Raw genomic sequence first — 19111 nt, 5'->3', positions numbered from 1 at the left:
TGGCTTAGGAACGTTTAGTCAGTATTAGTGAATATGAGCTACTCTCTCTCAAAGCCAGCGAGAGAGAAGTGAGTCTCAGGTATCAATGTGACACTGTTTTTATTTATTTTACCCAAATGTACTTTATTCTGTTCTATTGTCTTCAGTTGTGAAACAGAAAATGTTCCCCATACACTCAGAACATTCCCTTTGGTGCTGTCAGTGTCATCTCGAACACCTCTCCCAGTTCGTTGTCTATGGAGCAGTTCCACACTGTATACTTGATGACACACACATTTGAGTTTCAGCACTGTAGTTTTGGGATTTTGGGGAGAATATTTTTGGAATGTCATGTTGTCTCCATAATTTTCTAGTTTGTGTTCCAGTAAAACGTTTGGTAACACGTCAATGACTATCATGCATTATAAACATACTCATAATGCATTGTAATCTGCTTGTAGCACTGTAAAATCATAGCTATCAGCACAATAATCACCATCTTCTTGACAGAAACAGCTGAAATGTTGAACTTCTTTTTTTATATCAATACTATGATTCACCAAGTGACAAGTCAAGTGTTTGTTAGCTAATGTTGCATTGTTTCACAGCACAGAAAATGCCTTCATATTAAAACACATGTATTAATTAAACATGCAGGAAGTGGTGTCTTAGTACCACCAGCAGCTTCACAAATGTTCTCTACCAGCAGCTGAATAGTATTATGCACAAGGGACAACATGAATGTAGTGCAAACTATTGTATGTAAATACATACATGGATTGTAATTTTCATAGTAATATTAACCTAGGCATATTTTACCAGTTCGGGATTCAAGCTGTTGAAGGGAGATTCTTCTATGGACTGTTCCACCACCTGGAAATAAGCTGCAGGGCATCTGGACAGGAATCCTTTGATTGACTATATCCATACCAAACTCTGCATGCACATGTTTCACTTCTTACACAATAGAAAGATGTGTTTATAAATGGCTTATAACTGCTCTAGAAAGCATTAATAACTGATGTATTATCCACTGATAAAGCCTTAGGTAAAACGTATAAACCACTTATGAAGGTAGCAGAATTAGAAAGTGGACTGAACTGACCATGCACTTTACCTCATCAGTCCCTTCCTGGGGACTGATGAGGTCCCCAGGAAGGAGGTAAAATATTTAAAAAATAAATGTATGAACTAAATAACTTAGTGTTGCTTTTTACTGCAGCAAACCTCATATTAGTGTTTAATATATGATGCTGTGTTTTTAAATGATAAACGATGGCAGATCTAGATACACTGCATGTGTTGACGGCGTGTCGTTGCTCATTAGAGAGCCTCCCTCCAACTAAAACTAACAGGGCGATTGTGGGGAGGAATCATGTTTGAGACATTAGGGGGACTCCGTGCTGTTTAAGAGGTGATTTTGCGGCCGTGTGGTGTGGCTCACAGGTTCCCTGTGATTGTGCATTCATGTGACATTTTAATTACCGCTGTAGATTCCTTTTGATTACCCTGTTCAGTCCCGCTGCCCTTGATGTTCTTACACCAGTGTGACACGCTGTCTGCTGCAAAGATGAAAGCAGACACAATTTTTTTCTGCTCTGTGAACAAATGTAATTGTTTTCTGTTGTGTGCATGCCCTGGAGACGTGGCTTCATTCAATGCAAATTCCATCCCTCTTTGTATTAATGACAGATTAAATGCAATTAGCGAAAGTGTATGAAGACACAGTTGTCCTGTTTGAGAGACTAACGAATCAGGCTTGTTTTGTGATGGTTTTGTTTTTCCTCTACAACTGTGTTCTGACCCTATCATTAATACATTATTGTGGATTTTATGATTCACAATTTCACAGCAAGAACTCAAGTGATTTATATCACATTTGCTGTAAATATGATCAACATAATATATCACCATTTAGACAAAGTGATGTGCAAATGAAAGTTTTAACATGACTATGCCACTATTTCCAAACCTGTCAATCTATCTATTTTCTCTTTAACTTAAAAGAGACATGTTTTCATTTGTGTATTCATACTTGTATTTTGGGTTTTCTTGTTTAAAAAAATACAATATTTTTTTTGTCATACTGTCTGTCTGACTATACATGAATTCACCCTCTAACAGAAACGCTCAGTTTTAGCGCCTCAAGCCCCCCTCATGAAAAGCACAGTCGGCTCTGATTGGCTTGCGAGAAAAATATGGTGCACTTTGCAAAGGTAGTTCTCAAGCCGGGCGGAGATAGTCAGATTGTAATGAGTCTGCATGTGACGCAGAAAAAGATCCCATGTTTTCTGATCTAGACAGCCCACCACAAACTGACTGGGTCGTCTTTTTTCACAGTTTGTGGGTTGGGAGGCTCTCCAGATACACAACTGTATGTGCACCAGCACAGAGTTTTTCATGACATGTAAATTCACATTCACATTATTCTTCTTCTTCCGCAGCCCTTCTGTTCACTCCATCTCCAACTGCAGATGTCCGAGAACCCTTACTTGTCAGGAACAATCTCCACCAAGAACTCTGCACCAGGGATCATAGTCGCCACAGGTAAGAGAAAAAAACGACCCCTCTCACTTCAGCTTCTGTCTCAGTGACTCTTGGAGCTACACTGGGCACAGTGCAATGCAGTATCTCCACTTCTTCCCCAGGCAAATATGGTTGGGATCACATGTCCACCTGTTGTGATGTCACATCACCCAGCCAATTATAAGAAAAGGCCACAGTTTGTGTTGTGCAGTGTCTGTGAGCCTACAACCTGTAAGAACATTTGAAAGAGTTGAAGCAAAGAAGAGAGATGACGTAAGATAAAATAGACAAGATAAGTTAGTACCCATTGGCAGCGTCAGCAGAAAAAAAGTCACTGTGTCAGTGTATGTGAGCGTGCACGTTCATACACGACCGTGTGTTTCTCTTTGGATCTGGTCTGTTTTGTCTTTGGTGTGTGAGAATGCTGAACAAACATACATCTCCGCTGTTAATGTTTGCACAGTGTGTCTTTGTGTGTCTGCGTGTTGCTGGCCGGGCCTTTGCTTTGGCACCGTGATTCTCTTTGCCCACTGCGCCCTTTTAAGAAGTCAGCTGGTGCAGAGATCGTCTCACCAACATGACAAACACCATCCAGATCAAACACATGCCTGTTTACTGAGCCATGGCCAAGATAGTGGAGCAGATCAACGGAAGAAGTCAGTCCACTCGCAGGAAGAAAAGCTTCCGAGGCAGTGTTTTGAAACACTGCAAACTGCCAAAGCGAAGGAGGCATCCGCCCTCCTCCACATCTCACATTATGTTGCCTCAATTGATGCAGGCATCCGTAGGAATTAACCTAGGGTCTTCTCTGTAATATTCACACGGATGGAAGACGACAAGCTGAACTTGGAATCAAGCCAGAGGAATGGATTCATCACAGCAGCGTTGTGATTGGCAGCACGTATTTAAAACACACAGCCCTTTATTTGTGTGATTTGCAGTTTTGTTCTCTTACATGTTCTGTTGGCATTTCCCTTGCAGGAAACATTGGAGCAGAGCTGTCTTACAACAACGTTGGCATGTTCATATCATCTGATGCTGGCAATAGCTGGAGACAGGTGAGCTTCACACCGGGATCAATCAGAATTTGAATCAGAATCTGGATTATTGCCAAATAGGTTTTTAAAAACAAGCGATTTGCTTTGGTGATTCGGTGGATGACATAAAATTACATAAAAATAAAAGCAAGTATTGATAAAATCACATCATAAATATAGAGGAATTCCAAATAAACATATGAAGTTTTCCACTCCCTGAAGGCACATGTGCACCTTACAAAAAGCCTTATGTTATGACATTTTGATAAACAACAGGTGTAAATAATAGGCTATCCTACCCCATACAATAATGTAGCCAGCTATCTCCTGGCCTTAAAAGTAATGTGAGGTGACTACTGTAGGGAGGTATGCTGATGTGTGTAGGTTACTTTAGAGCCATTAGCCATGCATAACATACTGTCATGCATGTTTTGAAGCATTGCATTATAAAGCTGTGGAAATCGAACAAAAATCAATGAAATGTTCTAAAGTGTACAAAAAAAGGTTATTATGCTCCCTTGAGATGTTTTTTGCTTTAGTCAAAAAAGATCAGTTGATGTGCTAAATAGATTATGGAAAAAGCTTTGCTGATTAAGGTCTAATCACTTAACTCACATGACATATCAGCTGTTTCTGCTGCCAATGTATTCCTGGATATTTCAGCTCGCTCCCATCCCAGTGCATCAAGTAATGCAGCTGGGTCAGTGCTTCTGTGGGTCTGACACTGACGCTCATTTAGCGTGTGTTTGTGACCCATTGGACATGGGAATAAACTGAGAAAAACATAAGAATTCATGTCAAATAATTTGGAACAAAACAAAGGAGAGGGAGTTTCCCCTACAAACAATGGCGATCAGTGATTGGTCATTAGGTACGCACATTCACAGTTTGGCTGATGATTGGTGAAATGAACGTGCTGCTGCTCTCCAGCTCTCACTGAACACCGTCAGTCCAGACAGCCACAGACACACGAGAGCACGTTAACTGGTTAAATAGTCACTCCCTTTAACGGAGAGTTAAGTTCTGCCCAAAAACTCCCTACTGTGTTGCTAAGTGCAACAATAAGTAAAGACACCACCCTCCATACCCTTTAGCATATTGATAATTATCTATGATTGCTAAGATATTATTTAGAGAATGGTCAATTATGTCAGGATTTCTTGTATATTATGAAAGTAATATTTTTCTGTTGCATCACTACTATAATGAATATGTTATGCATGTTTCTGTTCAGATTTTTGAAGAGGAGCACAATGTGTGGTTTCTGGACAAAGGAGGGGCCATCATTGCTGTCAAACAGCCATCTGTACCAACCAGACACTTGTGGTATGTCCATTTAAAACTTTTTTGGACACTCTTCCTTTCTTAAATTGCTTTTCCAATTCCCTTCAGCTATTTATAGGCTCATTCTACCCTCATGGTCTTTATTATATGTGACATTTGATCCAGTTAGCGATGCACTTCGACTGTGGCTTTGTGAAAAAAAAAGTCATCGGCAGTCTAATTTGAGAGATTTTTTTTTCAAGCCACTTATCATTAACAGCCAGCCGTCTGAGCCCCCCCTTTTAGTGTTTTCATTAACACATTGCCTTCCTCTTGCCAAATCGGGTGCCTACGCTTTGCCTCAGTGCAGGCTAATCCAAGTGAGACCAGATCTGTTCTCCAGTCGCTTTTGCAACAATTCTGAAATTAGTTTTAGAACCACTGAAGTGGAGCCTGCTGTTTTTTTCCCTCCAAACCAATTTAAGTGTGGTGGTAGGAGAAGTTAAAATAAAAAAAAGATAGAAAGAATCCTGTGCAGCTCCAAAGCCAATATTCAACAGCAACGGAACCGTATAGCTTTCTCAGCCAATGTTTAGTTTAACACTTCCCCTGCCTTTCAAAGGTGCATGTTGATGCTTTTTCTGTTGTCAGTGCTTTTAGCCAAATCAGAAATCAAGGTGGTGGCAGGGGTAAGGGGGGGGGGGGCATTCTTCCAGGCACAGGCCTCAGCAGTCTTTCAACGCGTGTCACACTCAGGTACTCCTAGTTGTTCTCACTTCAGCACTGATGTTGATTAGCTGTCAGAATCAATAGAGCCTGGTCCTGATGATAAAAGCTGTCCAATTTTTTCATTTCTTTTGCTGTCTCCTTCTCCCTTTGCAGTTTTGTAGTTCAACATGAAACAGTTCTATTCTGGTCTTGTTTTTTTCACCCCTGTGCAGACCAGGACCTGTGACGTTTCTCTTTCCCTTTTTGGCATATTCTCTTAAAGCTGTTTTGGTTGCATCTTTGCTTTGATAGCCAGACAGTCTGTCTTTTAAATATCCGTTGAACACTAACCCTTTTGATATTTACCCAAAGCTACAGTAGCTAATTGCACGGAGACTCAGAGACTCGTCTGTTGAGACAAGCAAGTCATTCTGTCACCACCTAAATCCCCCCCCTCCGTGACCAGGCTCTAATAGAGAGCGTCTGTTTCCGTGCCACCGTTGTTGCTGGGTTTGTGATGGGAATGCGTTCTGACTCACATACACAGGGTCAGCTTTGACGAGGGGAGGCAGTGGACCCAGCACAGCTTCTCCTTGGTGCCTCTGTTCGTGGATGGAGTCTTGGTGGAGGCCGGGGCTGAGAACCAAATCATGACGTAAGCCCACAAAAAAAAAGGATGAATGACATGTTAAAAGGTGTTTATTTCTTTGTCCTTTTCAGGGGTATTGTGGGCTGAGTGAAAGGTGAATGTTTTTTTCCCTATTCTGTTCAGCGCTCTTGGTTCTCAGCAAAAAGACTAGATGGATGGAGGACCTTTAAGGACGGCGTCCAGCCAAGGCTCTGTAGAATTCAGTCTTTATTAAGCCACAATTTTGAGGGGCAGGTAATGGGTCATGTAGGCCTTTGTGGATATTAGGTCACTTGAGAAATGGGTTTGTTCATAAGGAGATCATTAGTTTAATAGGAGTTCTGTCGTGACAACCTTAAAGTGCCTGAAAATGTGGCTTCAAATCTTAAATATTTCTCTATGAAATTAAATAGTCGTGATTAAATGAGCAATAGTTATACTTTCAATTTTTATTGAAAAAGTTTTTATTTATTGAGAACTCAGAAACTCAGCTAGCATCAGAATTGTGCATCAGATTTGATTGACAAGGACCAAACCACCCCCCCAACTGTCATCACATATAGATTAAAATATTAACGCATAATGATTGGTGCATTGAAATATGTGACATTGGCCCGTTTTCAAAGCCCACAAAAGAAAAAAAAAATTATCTTTAGTTTGAACTAACCAAAACTGCTTTGGCAAACAATGTGTGTGTTCCTGTAGGATCCATCATTCATAATAAAACACTGATCACATCACACGTTTTGAGGGCCTGATAAGGATCAAGGAGTTTATTACAACTTCATTCATAATATAATATGATAATAATATGTTGGCCTCTCTTCAACTGTAGAAAATAGCATATGTGAATTTAAAAAAAACTTTAACCAAACGTATTTGAAAGAGAAAAGGAAGGCAATAATAAAATGGTCATCCAACTCTTTTTTAAACATCACAATTAACAGAACAACATCCTGTTTCCATTTTGACCTTCTATACATATTGTAGTTGTGAGTTCAGAGATTTCCTGTGCAAAAACTAATAATTTAAATAACTGCCACTAACTCTCTTCCACCTCCAAATACAGTGTTCTAGGTTAATGTTAATCCACCGCTTTTGGCTTCTGACCCCTCAAAATGAAGCTTGTGACCACTCATCACAGATTATGACCATGTTGTGAGTCATTAGCAATTCATGCCATAGTAATGCCTTATTTCTTTTTCAGATTGTGATGAAAGTAAAAGGTTATTAAGAGGCCTTAAAGACACAATGAAATTATTTTTTCTAGTTCTAATCCTGTTTCCCTGTGTTATTTGTTCATTTGTCTCTTACATCCTAAATATGTGTCAGATCAAACCCCCCCTCTTATATTTGGGACAGTTACATAAATGTTCTCATTCAAATGTATTTTGGGCTGACTAGCAACCACACTTGACTTTTAGCTAGTTGGTAGCTAAGCAATATATTTGTTGTATGTGTTTGATTGCTTTTCAGCTGGCAAAACTTTTCCCCAAAAAATTGTGGTTGAAGTCTTATTTTTTTATTTCATCTGTTTTATCCTCCAACTGATCTAAAAAAACTGAACCCCGTCCATGTTATCGGTCTCACATATGTCTTCACTGAATATAAAGATGCTCTAACTTTAGGATCTTTGTGGCAGGTGAAGGTAGCCAGTGTTTCACGAGACAAAAGTAAAAAAATTGAGAAAAAGCAAAAAAAGAAACATAAATTTATGAAACAAGTATCTTTTGTTTTATTAATTGTTGTCCTATAAAACATCTTGTGACTCCTCAGAATTTCCACCCCTGTTGTTTAGATAATGTGGCTCAACTTTTGGCTCTTTCCCAACTTGTTTCATCATCTATTTGCATGTTTCCTAATCCAGCTGACTTTGTTGTAGTGATCTATCTTCCCAGATCTCAGCAAGTATATAATCTTGCCCTCCTCCATCACTGCCTGCCAATGTGAATCTAAATTTAGCGTGTTTAGGGTCATATTTTTTCCACACCACACATCTTGAAGCTTATTCTGTTTCAAAAACAATCCATTTGTGTCACTATCTGGGGGATAGTTAGCGAGCTAACAGTAGCTAAACACATTATTCTCTACCTGATGTGTTGTAATTAGCGTGGCAATATTCAGAGGGAACTGGACATTGCAATTATGCTTTGTTCATTTGAATTACTATGTTTTTTATTTTTATTTCTGTGAATTGTTGAGTACATTTAGATATAAAAATAACTGGCTTTGTAAATCACCAAAGTAATTATTTGGCAGTACCTCTGCAGCCCACCAGTGGTCTGGGCTCAGTGGTTGAGAATAGCTGCTTTAATGTACAGTGGAGCTGTGTCCCATTACCTAGGAGCTTTGATATATTGTCATAATGTCATTGCTTATAATAATTGTATCATTTCCCTCTGCAGCTTTTTTGGACACTTCAGCCACCGTTCTGAATGGCAGCTCATCAAGATCGACTACAAGTCCATTTTTAGCAGGAAATGCACAGAGGAAGACTATCAAACTTGGCACCTGCACAACCAGGTAAGAAACATAAACAATATCATATGGGAATTTGTACCACTGACATAAAAATATGTAACAGTCACAATATTTGTGGTGCTTGTTGTGCCAACAGGGTGAGCCATGTGTGATGGGGCAAAAACAGATTTACATGAAGCGCAGGCCTGGAAACTACTGCATGCTGGGAAAGGACTACTCCAGAATCCTTTCAGCTGAGTCCTGTATTTGTCGAGCTCATGATTTTGAATGGTAAGATGATGTGTGCCCTTTCTACAAAAGCTCCTTCCTTCGTAATCGTCGAGGGGGATTATGTTTCTCTCCATTGTCTGAAAAGAGAGCTTCATTAAATATGTTGTTTTTTCTCAAACATTGCCACACATGTATAATCACTCCTTTCAAATTAATAATTGTTGTTTAATTCATCTTTGCTACATTTTAAATGTGTTAGTACTTTTTTATTGGTGAGCTGCCAAATTAATTTGTAACAGTATACATCCGCAGGTGTTTTATTTAAATGCTATGCCCAAGCTCCTGTATAACAGCTATGACTTCTTCAAAAAGACAGCTACCCCTCAGCAGCCATTTGTTATTTTTAAGTGCTTCCAGCCCATCCCAATCTCAGTCCCAACTCATCAAATAGGAACTAAATGGGAGTTTATTTTGAAAAGAGACTGTATGCATGTAACGTTCCTGACACGTCTAAAACTGACACTAGAGGGATACGTAGAGCGTTATAGTTTGATGCGTAGGGCCACTGACCAAGCGTCTGTGTTTGTAAAGTTGGGCGTGACAAGATGTTGTACACCCAGCAACCATTAAATATAATGGTCAGTCCACTTGAATATGCAGCTCTCTGGGCTGATCCAACATCCCTTCCTAAACTACAAGCAACTCACTCCTATTACTTCAACCCCATAACTTTATAAGTTGAATTTGGTGCAGAACAGGCAAACAAAATGCACAGATGAGAAAAGAACACTGATGTTTTGAGCTCTTCTTTTAGACCATTTTGTTCTTACCTACACTTACAAACACTTTCTGATCTTGATGCTCATCTAATCATAATTTGTTACGAAACCCACAGAGCAGATGTATAAATATATATTTGGAGGGGTGTGAGCTCTTCAAGGAATAATGCAGAGGTGGTTATTTTTTTCAAACAGAGCAATGAACTGGTTCGTTTTACAGCAACACAGATGACATTATAGGATGGAGGTTGCATGTGGTACAAATATTTATTCCTTAGCTGTAAGACAGGAGTGTCTTTTTCTGTGATCAGAGAATAAACAGTGTATCAATGGAAGCATGCAGCTCTGACAAGAGAGGAGTTCTACACAAACACCATTTCACCCTTCAGCTTGAGGCCAATTTTCAGCCAATTAAGTTGAATCCATTGCATATGCTATTCATGTGTCTCATTAATTTACTCCATTTACTGTGTGTTTTCCAATAATCTGATAAGTTTGGGATCGTTTTGCACAATTTGCTCATAATGTCTGTCTTTCTGCAAGCTCGCTATGCTTGTAATTCTGTTGAGACGATGTGTGTGGGTGTAAATAGTTTCAATTTGTATGCAAATCCCAAACGGTTGTATTTTTTATCTTGTAATGACAGAGAGCAGAAAAACGCCATGCCAACACGCAGCAGTTAGTGTAGAGTGCCAAATGTTTCCCATAGAACTAATGTAAAGTTGCTTATATTTTCTTTCTGGGACTAGTCTGATTTCTGCTGCTGTCTCTCTCTGCAGAGAAGTACCTGAAGCTTGCTTAAAATTCTAAAATGAAGATTTTAAAAACCATCAGTGCAGAAAAGAAGCTCATCTCATAATTTGAGGTGTGAATAGTGTGTCTGCCACATGATCAACTGAAGTACATACTCATTAGCCTTGGATGAAACAATATTGCTCTGCAAGGTGGACACCTGCCTGCGAAAAAGGTCAATTTCATCATCTTATTGTATGTACAGTACAAGAGGCTGATTCAACAAAGATTAAAGCTAGATGTCAAACCTCCATACCTGTTGAATACAGACAATGTAGCACAACGTATCATAAACTGTCAAGTAGTGAAAGTTGACATTGGATTTGCAATCAGGTCAGTTATGTTTGTGTCCTACTCCATGTGGTTTGGCAACGCAGTGAGCATACTAGAGGTCCTTACAGAAAACAATGTACTTGTTTCCCCTAATGTGTGAAGATGGCTTCATTTGTTTCCTTGGTGCAGACCAAGCGAACAAAACTACAGGTGTGAAAGCACCTGTAGTTTCCCCAGCAGTCCACGCTGATGTGTCCCAGGGCAAGACACTTAACACCAATTTGCTCCTGATGGGCAGGTGACATCTTGCATGGTGGTGTGTGTGAATGGATGAATGACATGTAGTATACAGTGCTTGAAGTGGTTGGAAGACGCTATACAAGTCCAAGGGTTTGTTAAAAAATACATTATTCCTTCCTCAAACTAAGATCCTGACAAAAGTTTAATTTTGGTAATCTCAAGTATGGTGTTGGTATCAAAACAGTTCAAATGACACCGAGGGTCTTTCTCATTTTCCGATTTTGTGTCTCCTCGATTCCTCAATTCCTGAGGCTTGTTATCGATGCTCCATATTGAATGAGGTCCCAATTCCTAAAATGCATCTTGAGGATCGAGGAGGTTTGCAGGAGGAGCTCTAAGCGAGGAAACACCAGTGTATCTTGGCGGAAATCTTTTCAGCATCGGTAACAAATTAAAGAGGCGTGACACACTTCTGGAATAATCTCAACCATGGCAGGACTCTACAAATGTAACAGTTCCTTTTTAGTTCATAAATTGTAGTTATCTAAGGTGATCAAACTTTCTGTTTGCATACTGAATGTAGGTTACATCCAATTCAACTGAAATTATCCTAACATGATGTTTACAAATGCAAACAGTCATATGTCCCTCTTTATTTGTATAGTATTTTTCACACAAATGTTTAGCTTCACACAATACAATACACAAACCCTTTAATATATATATGACGCAGCTGTGACGAAATCGGGAAATGAGAAAGACCCCTAGTTCTACCAAAGCAATTGTTGTTTGAATTGATTTCTAAAAGGTTCCCCAGTAGCCAAAACATATCAGCAACTAAGACAGATTTATATTTGGAAAATCCCAATTTTGTGTGCACACCTAGCTTTAGCATTGCTGTACACTCTCTCAAGCTATGCCTTTTGGCTGTTTTGTCGCAAAGACACCATACTCACCTTCTACCTCTAAACCCACATGCACCTGTGCAACCAATCTTCCATGACAACTTGTTAATGAATAGATGACACTGTCGTAATCACAGTCAAACTAGCCTATTCAGCCACTGGCCTTTTTTGGTTTTGTTATTTGTTCTGGCTTGTGGAGTAATTGATAAATCAACGTCATGATCATTATTAGAATGGACACTTGCTTACCTCACTTTGTTAGATGTAAATAATGTTCTGATTGCAAATGCAAGCAAGCGAGTGAGAGTTACTCATCCCTGAGTGTGGTAAAAAGAAAAAAAAACTCCAGGGCGTGTACGCTGTACACTCTGCTTCACACCGCTGTGGCACATTTGTCAACTGCCGCCTTAATCAATACATAATAATGGTACATCTTTGTGCCAGACAGGCCCCTGGTCACCATCTATAAAGATATAGATAAGACAGGGTTGTGAGACACACTCTATGACAATATGTCCCTTCTTACATGCTGATATTGATCAGGTGCCATGTGGATGTGCTTTGTTGTCCAATAGTGATTATGGATACGAGCGGCGCGGCGACGGGAACTGCCGGCCTGCCTTCTGGTTCAACCCCTCCACTGTCTCCAGAAGCTGCAGCCAGGGTCAAAACTACCTCAACAGCACAGGGTGAGGACTGTGGGATTGATGTGTAATGGTACATACATTCATGTGCATTTTATTGTCAGCACAAACATGCCTGTTTCGGGTGGTGTTTCTTGGATGCTCAAGCAGGATTTTACACCAGATACTGAGCACAGATTTAATATGATTAGAATTGCAAAACTGGATGAGATACTGGGCGGCAAGAATCGACTATTCACAATCTGGTTTTAACATGTTGGCTAAGAATGTGGGCATATAAAAGTCTGATACACCCATAAAAATAATCCTGCAAAAGCCCATTTGGTAACAGTGTTAGAAGTAGCACAATCACATCCCAAGTCCCACAGCAGTGAACAGCCTCATCTGGAGTCTGTGATTTTTACTTAAATACTGTAATTTAGTACAATTACTACATTTCAAAGAGAAATATTTTGCTCACTTTACTTTGACTTTGCATAGAAAACATTCTCTATAATCAATGCTGGCAGTAGTTATAAGGGGAGTAAAGGAATAAGTCAGGTGCTGTAGTATGAAGTTTGGGAAGGGAGGAGGTTGGGGTGAATGAATGAGAGACTTTTCACCAGGAGACCGGTGCTGATGTCCCATGTGAAACTCCTTATTTTAAGGTTCTCCTTATATTGTTATAGTAAAGTAGGCTACGTAAAGTTACGTAGCCTACTTTACTATAACAAAAGTAACCAGATGACAAAAATTTGCGAAACATACAGTAACTTAGTTGTTTCCTGTGAACGCTGACGTTTATTTTGAAAAGACAATGTATGCATGTAACAAGTGTAAATTGACACGTGCAAAACTGACAAGCTATTTTCTTTTAAGTGAAATGCTGAATTTGAGTTCCCTCTGGTAAAGAGTTACAAAGTGTATAAGTCTAGGTGTATAAGTCTAAGTACTCTTGCAATTATACTTTCTTCATAACACATTTTATTTTGTATCCGTAGTGTAATCATTTCTGTTCACTCCATTTTCTCTCTTGTTCCAGCAAGATGTGTGTGCTTTGTTCGTTTTGAGGCTCCCCCAGGGGAGCAAAGCTTAATCACAGGGTTTTTACTCACTCGTGCTGTGATTAAGCTTTGCAAGGTGTCTTAGCCTCTGACACAGCTTGTGTTGTCAGTTGTCATCTAGTTTGTTTTTGCAATTGTAAGGCACAACAGCTGGTCTGACACACCACTCCGCTGAGTTCAACAACATTGTTTCTAAACCAAAAGCTCATGTAGCACCTTAGGGATTCATTCAATAACTAAAGGAGTGCATTGACTTGAGAAGTTTAAACTAGAAAAGTCATATAATAGAATAAAGTTAAAGTACATTTTTTTGGATCTTTTGAAGGTACCGCAAAGTGGTGTTGAACAACTGCACCAAAGGAGTTAAAGAAATGTACACGGCCAGAAAGCAGCAGTGCCCCAACAGACCTCCTAAAGGACTCTTGTTGACCACCAAAGATGACAAACTCACTGCCACCCTGGGCAGCAACGTCACCTTCTTGGTTCATCTGGATGAGGTGAGAACAGCCAACATGGCTCCTTCACTAGTCTATCTAAATATCCTTTTCATTTCCTTCAGGCACTGATTTATTCATTTGATTTTAACTTTTTTTTAACAGTTGTCTGTAAAATAACTGTAATTATGCTTACATCCAGCAGATAAAGTACAAAAATAGCATTTATTTGAAATTGTGTTTCTGGCAGCCTTATGAATGAACATATAAGTCAAATATTTACTATTTTTTAGCTCTGTTTTGTTCTCCACCAACACCTTAGGGAGTGTCTGACTATGAAAACACTTTGAATTACCTTGTTGAAAAGTACTGTAGCTGGTAAATGCTAACCAGCTAGTTTGAAACTGTGTCTATCTTCTGTTAAGAGCTGACGATACACAGTTCTTTTATCAGAGCTTTTTTTTTTTCGCTGAAAACAGACTCCTGCTGCATCTGGAAAACTAGTAAAGGTCTGGGACATTAACAGTAAAAAAAGAGACCTGTTAGTTGCTAAGATGCTCGTTTTGCTAAAAACACTTGCAATTTACGTTTTTTAAAAAGGTTGATGAGAGCTATGTGACGGAGACAAAACAGTAAATGGATTGCGTCCACTGATAGTGCCATGAATTGCGCATCACTTGCAATTGCTATATTGAGGTCCAATATTTAAAAGATGTTGCAGGAATGATATTACTTCAGTAACACGTCCATAAAGGCCTGCACCTGAGTAAAATATTCCCTTTTTTGCATCTGATTGTGATTACCCATGTGGAACTTATTTGTGCAGGTTTAGCGTCAGCAAAAGCAACACAATCGTTTTTTGTGAATTTGCCTAATAGTGTTTTTTTTAGCATTGTTAATAAAAAAATAAAATGTTCTGTCAAAATCATGTATTTGTTCAAAACTATTTGCCAAACTGTTCATATTATGTGGCATCCCTCATGGCTCAATACTGGCTCCCTGGGTTCACTTTTTGCATAGGCATCGAGGCCACATATCTGGGAACGCCGCATCTGTTAATTACCCTGATGACACACAATTTAACCTATATCTGTCCACTGGATACATAAAGCCTGTTAAATAACTGGTTGAATGTAAAACAGATAAAAAACAATTGAATTTCCCAAAATGTACTGCAGCTCAACAAAGACAACGTCGACATTGTTTGGTGATTTCCAAGAAAGTAAGCGCATTTCAAACACTCTGAAGTGTTTAATGGAGTCAAATGGCTCCAAATTGCCCATGCAATGCAGAGTTCTGAGCCAGAGGCTGAATTAAAAGACCTCACTTGAGGCCCTGCTAGTGAGTGAGAGATGCTGACTTCAGAGCCAGGTCTGCCAGGTTTCCTGGTCACTAGGAAACTGCCTCACATGTTTCTCAGGAAGAATATGGTCCATGGATAATAACTGCAAGCTTTGGAAGCGTTTTTTTGACATTGCTCAAGTTAAGTGTGTGTTGCTCAGGGTCTTGTCCAGACGCAGTTGTCATATTACTGTGTGATAAGCTGAGGAATCGAGGCCTGTTTTAATTAAGAGGGGGTTGCCTGAAAGGGGAGTGGGGGGAGGTGGGTAGCAGACGGATGCGATAAAAGAAGAGAAGAGCAGGGTAAAGAATTATTGTGGCATCAATCCTATTTGAGAAAATTCCAAAGATGAATTTAAAGTTTAATTTATATTCATGAAGCCTGCGATGACTATATTTCTTCGGGAGAGCAAATGCCCTTAAATATTTAGTGGGTAGAAGACTCTGGTGCACATTCACATTTCAAAACAAGGAAGAAACCCCCCAAAAATGACACATCCCACGTTTTTGAGATATGAAAAGATTAGCACCACCGCATGGTACGATTCCTGGTTAGAGCTGGTTTTGTATTGGTTGAGAAACCTGCTATGCAACACAACAATTATAGGTACAGAAAAGTCAATTATTTGGTGAATCAATCTAAGCAGCCTGATTCAGCAGCCAATCTCACTGTCAAATTGCCTCAGTGGCAAAAAAATGGGGTTATGAAAAAAAGGATCAATCCTCTTATGCTTTCAATCAATCTCCTTCCGACTCTACTATGTTGATTTTTAGTCAGGAACCTTATACAAATAACTGCATGCACAACTTACAACAAGAAACAATTCCTGGCTGTACCTGTGGCTCATGGAAAATTCCCCACTAACTCTTAAATGAACACGATCGTCAAGACAAAAACTGACACTTGAGTCTAGTTTCTGTGACTGGTTCCATTTCTTTAAATCAAAAGGACAACAGATCACTTCAGGCGGTGACAGAGTAAGCACCGACTTCCCTCTTGGTTCAGTGTTGTCATGAATCAGATTTGGCTTCACTTTCACTGGCACTCAACGGAAGCTTTGCCAGCTCAGGGCTTAAGTTGAAGAGTGGACACTGCTGAGAGCATGCTTCATTCGAGATTTTTCAGCGGTTCTTTTAGCTTTTATAATAGATTTCTAATTGTGCTTATAAGGTATGAAAACTTAAAATGATTTATTCGTAACTATTGAATTGTAATTATATTATTCCGTCAGTGTTTAGCTTGATGTAGTGTCTCCATTTGTGTGGCCATTGCCACGTTACATAGCTTCCCTAGTGCAATAATCACTTCTCTGTTTCACACTCGAGTCACATTTGGGAGAAAATGTTCTACAGTTGTTCTTGCTCATGTTTTCTTTTTGTGGAACTTATTTCTGCCCCAGTGGAAAAGCTAGATGGAATATCCTGCCAGCAAACACTGTGATCGAACATGACAGGTGCAACCACTGAGGACTCCCACCTAAAATATTAACTGCAGTGCTCATTTTCAAACTCAGTGTTGTCATAGTTCTAGAATGACTGGTCCTGACTTGTTTGGCTATCAGTTTATAGGACAAAGCATCACTAGAACTACACCTATTTTTAAAGGTATTTTGTATTTATTTAATCCTTCCAGTACAAAATTACCAAAATAGTCCAGTTAATATTCTGTACATGTCAAGAATGTAATATGTATTGTAATGTGATATTTAAAGCCACATTAGTTGATTTTTTTTATTATCTGTTGACCTCTTGGAGACAGCAGAACAAGCAGTGAACACATTCACGTATATAAGATCCCTCTAAAAAAACACTCGCACAGAGAAATATTAGCATTTTTATTTGTTGTGTGTTTCTGACCACATGTTGAATGTTGAATCCAAGTAAACATTTATAATTTTTCTCTACCTGGCCTTAATTTACACATTTTCTCTGGCAATCATTTAACTCCCCTACTTGCAATTGGGTGCCCTTTAAAAATCAAATAGTGCAAAGAAAATTATACTTTCTTTAATTCTTTTTCTCTTTTTAGTGAATAGTTCAACAGTAACACAAGAGATCTTCTTCAGCTTCTTAGGACACCAGACATTACTGTGTGAGCAGATACTTCAACCACAAGACAGCAAAATGTGGGCAAAACCAAAATAGATCCATCCTATTCTCAATATCACCTTTATAAAATGTGTAAAATGTTCACCATTTTGTACCTTTGTCAGAATCAGAATCAGCTTTATTGGCCGTACGCATACAAGGAATTTGACTCCGGTTTTTCGTTGCTCTCCACATACATACACATAATTTACAAATAAACAGATTTGTTTCATAACTTTGTTATGAGGAATTTAAATTTGTACTTTGAAAATATTATTCAACTGAATTCCCCGCTGACAGCTTAAAGCTTTATCTGGTGAAATAAATGTATCACGTTTTGTGCCTGTTTAATAATTAAAATTATTTGTTTTAATCATTTTCTATACCCCATCTAAAAAATATTTATCTTTTTAGAATAATTTATTCCCAGGAAGATTTGAATAAAAAATTCAGTTAAATCATGTTCAAAAAATACAAATATGAATTAATGTATTCATTACTTTATTCATTTTTTATTGAATATTATTTATTTTTCAAAATTACATTGTTAAAATGTTTCTTATCTCAACCATGGTACCTCTTATAATATCCATGGAAAGCTCTTGATAATAGAAACAATTCATTGTCAGTGCATATATTAATCCTCACTGCTTTGTCTACTGATGAAATAACCAAACTGACTTTCCAGAATTATTCACAGCTGCCGTGTCTTTTGTTTGTCGCCCATCACGTCGACATGGTGGTTTGAGGTTTGACACACACCTGAACAAATGCTGGCCCTGTGTATCCAAACCCTTTTCAGCCCTTACAACAGTGCTTTCATTGCGAACCAACACCGATCTCCCTGCCTCAAGGCTCCAGCCATGACGTCTTTGGATCGGCTTAGCCCTTGGAGGTGCAGCACACAAAGAGTGACATTTAGAAAGACGGGTCGGCGTCAGTCTCATGCAGATAAGTGAATTCCATTGGGGCTGATATAGAGAGCAAACATGAACGAAGAACGGAGCAGACACCAAGAAGAGCTGAGTGACATTGGCGCCACCAAGCCTGAGTCTTGTTTGCATGCCAACTAATTACAGCTCTCAACAATGCCTGTACTGTCAGGCCCTGTTCTTAGCTGTTCTCTTTTCTCTACTGACACTTATCGAAGATATCATTTTCCAGGCAAAGTGACATGAAATATCCCCAGAAGCCTCAACCAAACCTCCCGTGATTTCACACTCAGTAGCACACAAAGAAGGGACTCAGGTAGCGAGGGATAGAAGGAGCAAAAGAGCAGGGAAGAGAAAATGAACAATAGGTGTATTACTTTTGTTTCAGTGTGTGTTTTGGCAAAGCTGGCATGCAAATGTGGTGTTACAAATAGAGATCCCAGTAGCATCACGCCACAGTGTGCCAAGGGGAGGCTGGGAGTTCGCATTCGCAGGCCTGAGGGGGATGAGCGCATATTTGGTCGCCTTGGCAGCTGGAGCCCCCGACACTCACACTGTGCGCTGATCCTCAGATAGTGCCAGATGTGATTCCCAGAGGAAACCGTGCAGGCAGCTGAAGACCTGCACACCGTGCAAAGTCAAACATGGTTGTGGGCTGCCTATACATAGACACTGTAACACGCATTTTAAATTCTCTCTCTATCTCTTTCTGACACACACACACACACACACACACACACACACACACACACACACACACACACACACACACACACACACACATACACGGCACAGCTACACTCCTTTT

At 39.4% G+C, this 19111-nt stretch overlaps 1 protein-coding gene across 1 annotated transcript in view; it reads left to right on the top strand.

Annotated features, from left to right (window-relative positions):
- sorcs3a (sortilin related VPS10 domain containing receptor 3a) overlaps window positions 1-19111 on the top strand; it is a 232958-nt gene that overhangs the window by 180543 nt on the left and 33304 nt on the right. Inside the window, exons 11-18 of the mRNA XM_068726990.1 lie at window positions 2424-2526; window positions 3487-3563; window positions 4777-4868; window positions 6061-6168; window positions 8547-8664; window positions 8759-8892; window positions 12397-12510; window positions 13834-14005. Of these exons, the coding sequence (XP_068583091.1) occupies window positions 2424-2526; window positions 3487-3563; window positions 4777-4868; window positions 6061-6168; window positions 8547-8664; window positions 8759-8892; window positions 12397-12510; window positions 13834-14005 (918 nt within the window). The remainder of the gene's footprint in view (window positions 1-2423; window positions 2527-3486; window positions 3564-4776; window positions 4869-6060; window positions 6169-8546; window positions 8665-8758; window positions 8893-12396; window positions 12511-13833; window positions 14006-19111) is intronic.

This window comes from Cebidichthys violaceus, unplaced genomic scaffold, assembly GCF_023349555.1.
Source record: "Cebidichthys violaceus isolate CVI_PGR_0920_01 unplaced genomic scaffold, fCebVio1.0.p SCAF_4, whole genome shotgun sequence".
Taxonomy (NCBI): Eukaryota; Metazoa; Chordata; class Actinopteri; order Perciformes; family Stichaeidae; genus Cebidichthys; species Cebidichthys violaceus.
This window is presented reverse-complemented; position numbering and strand designations above follow the sequence as displayed.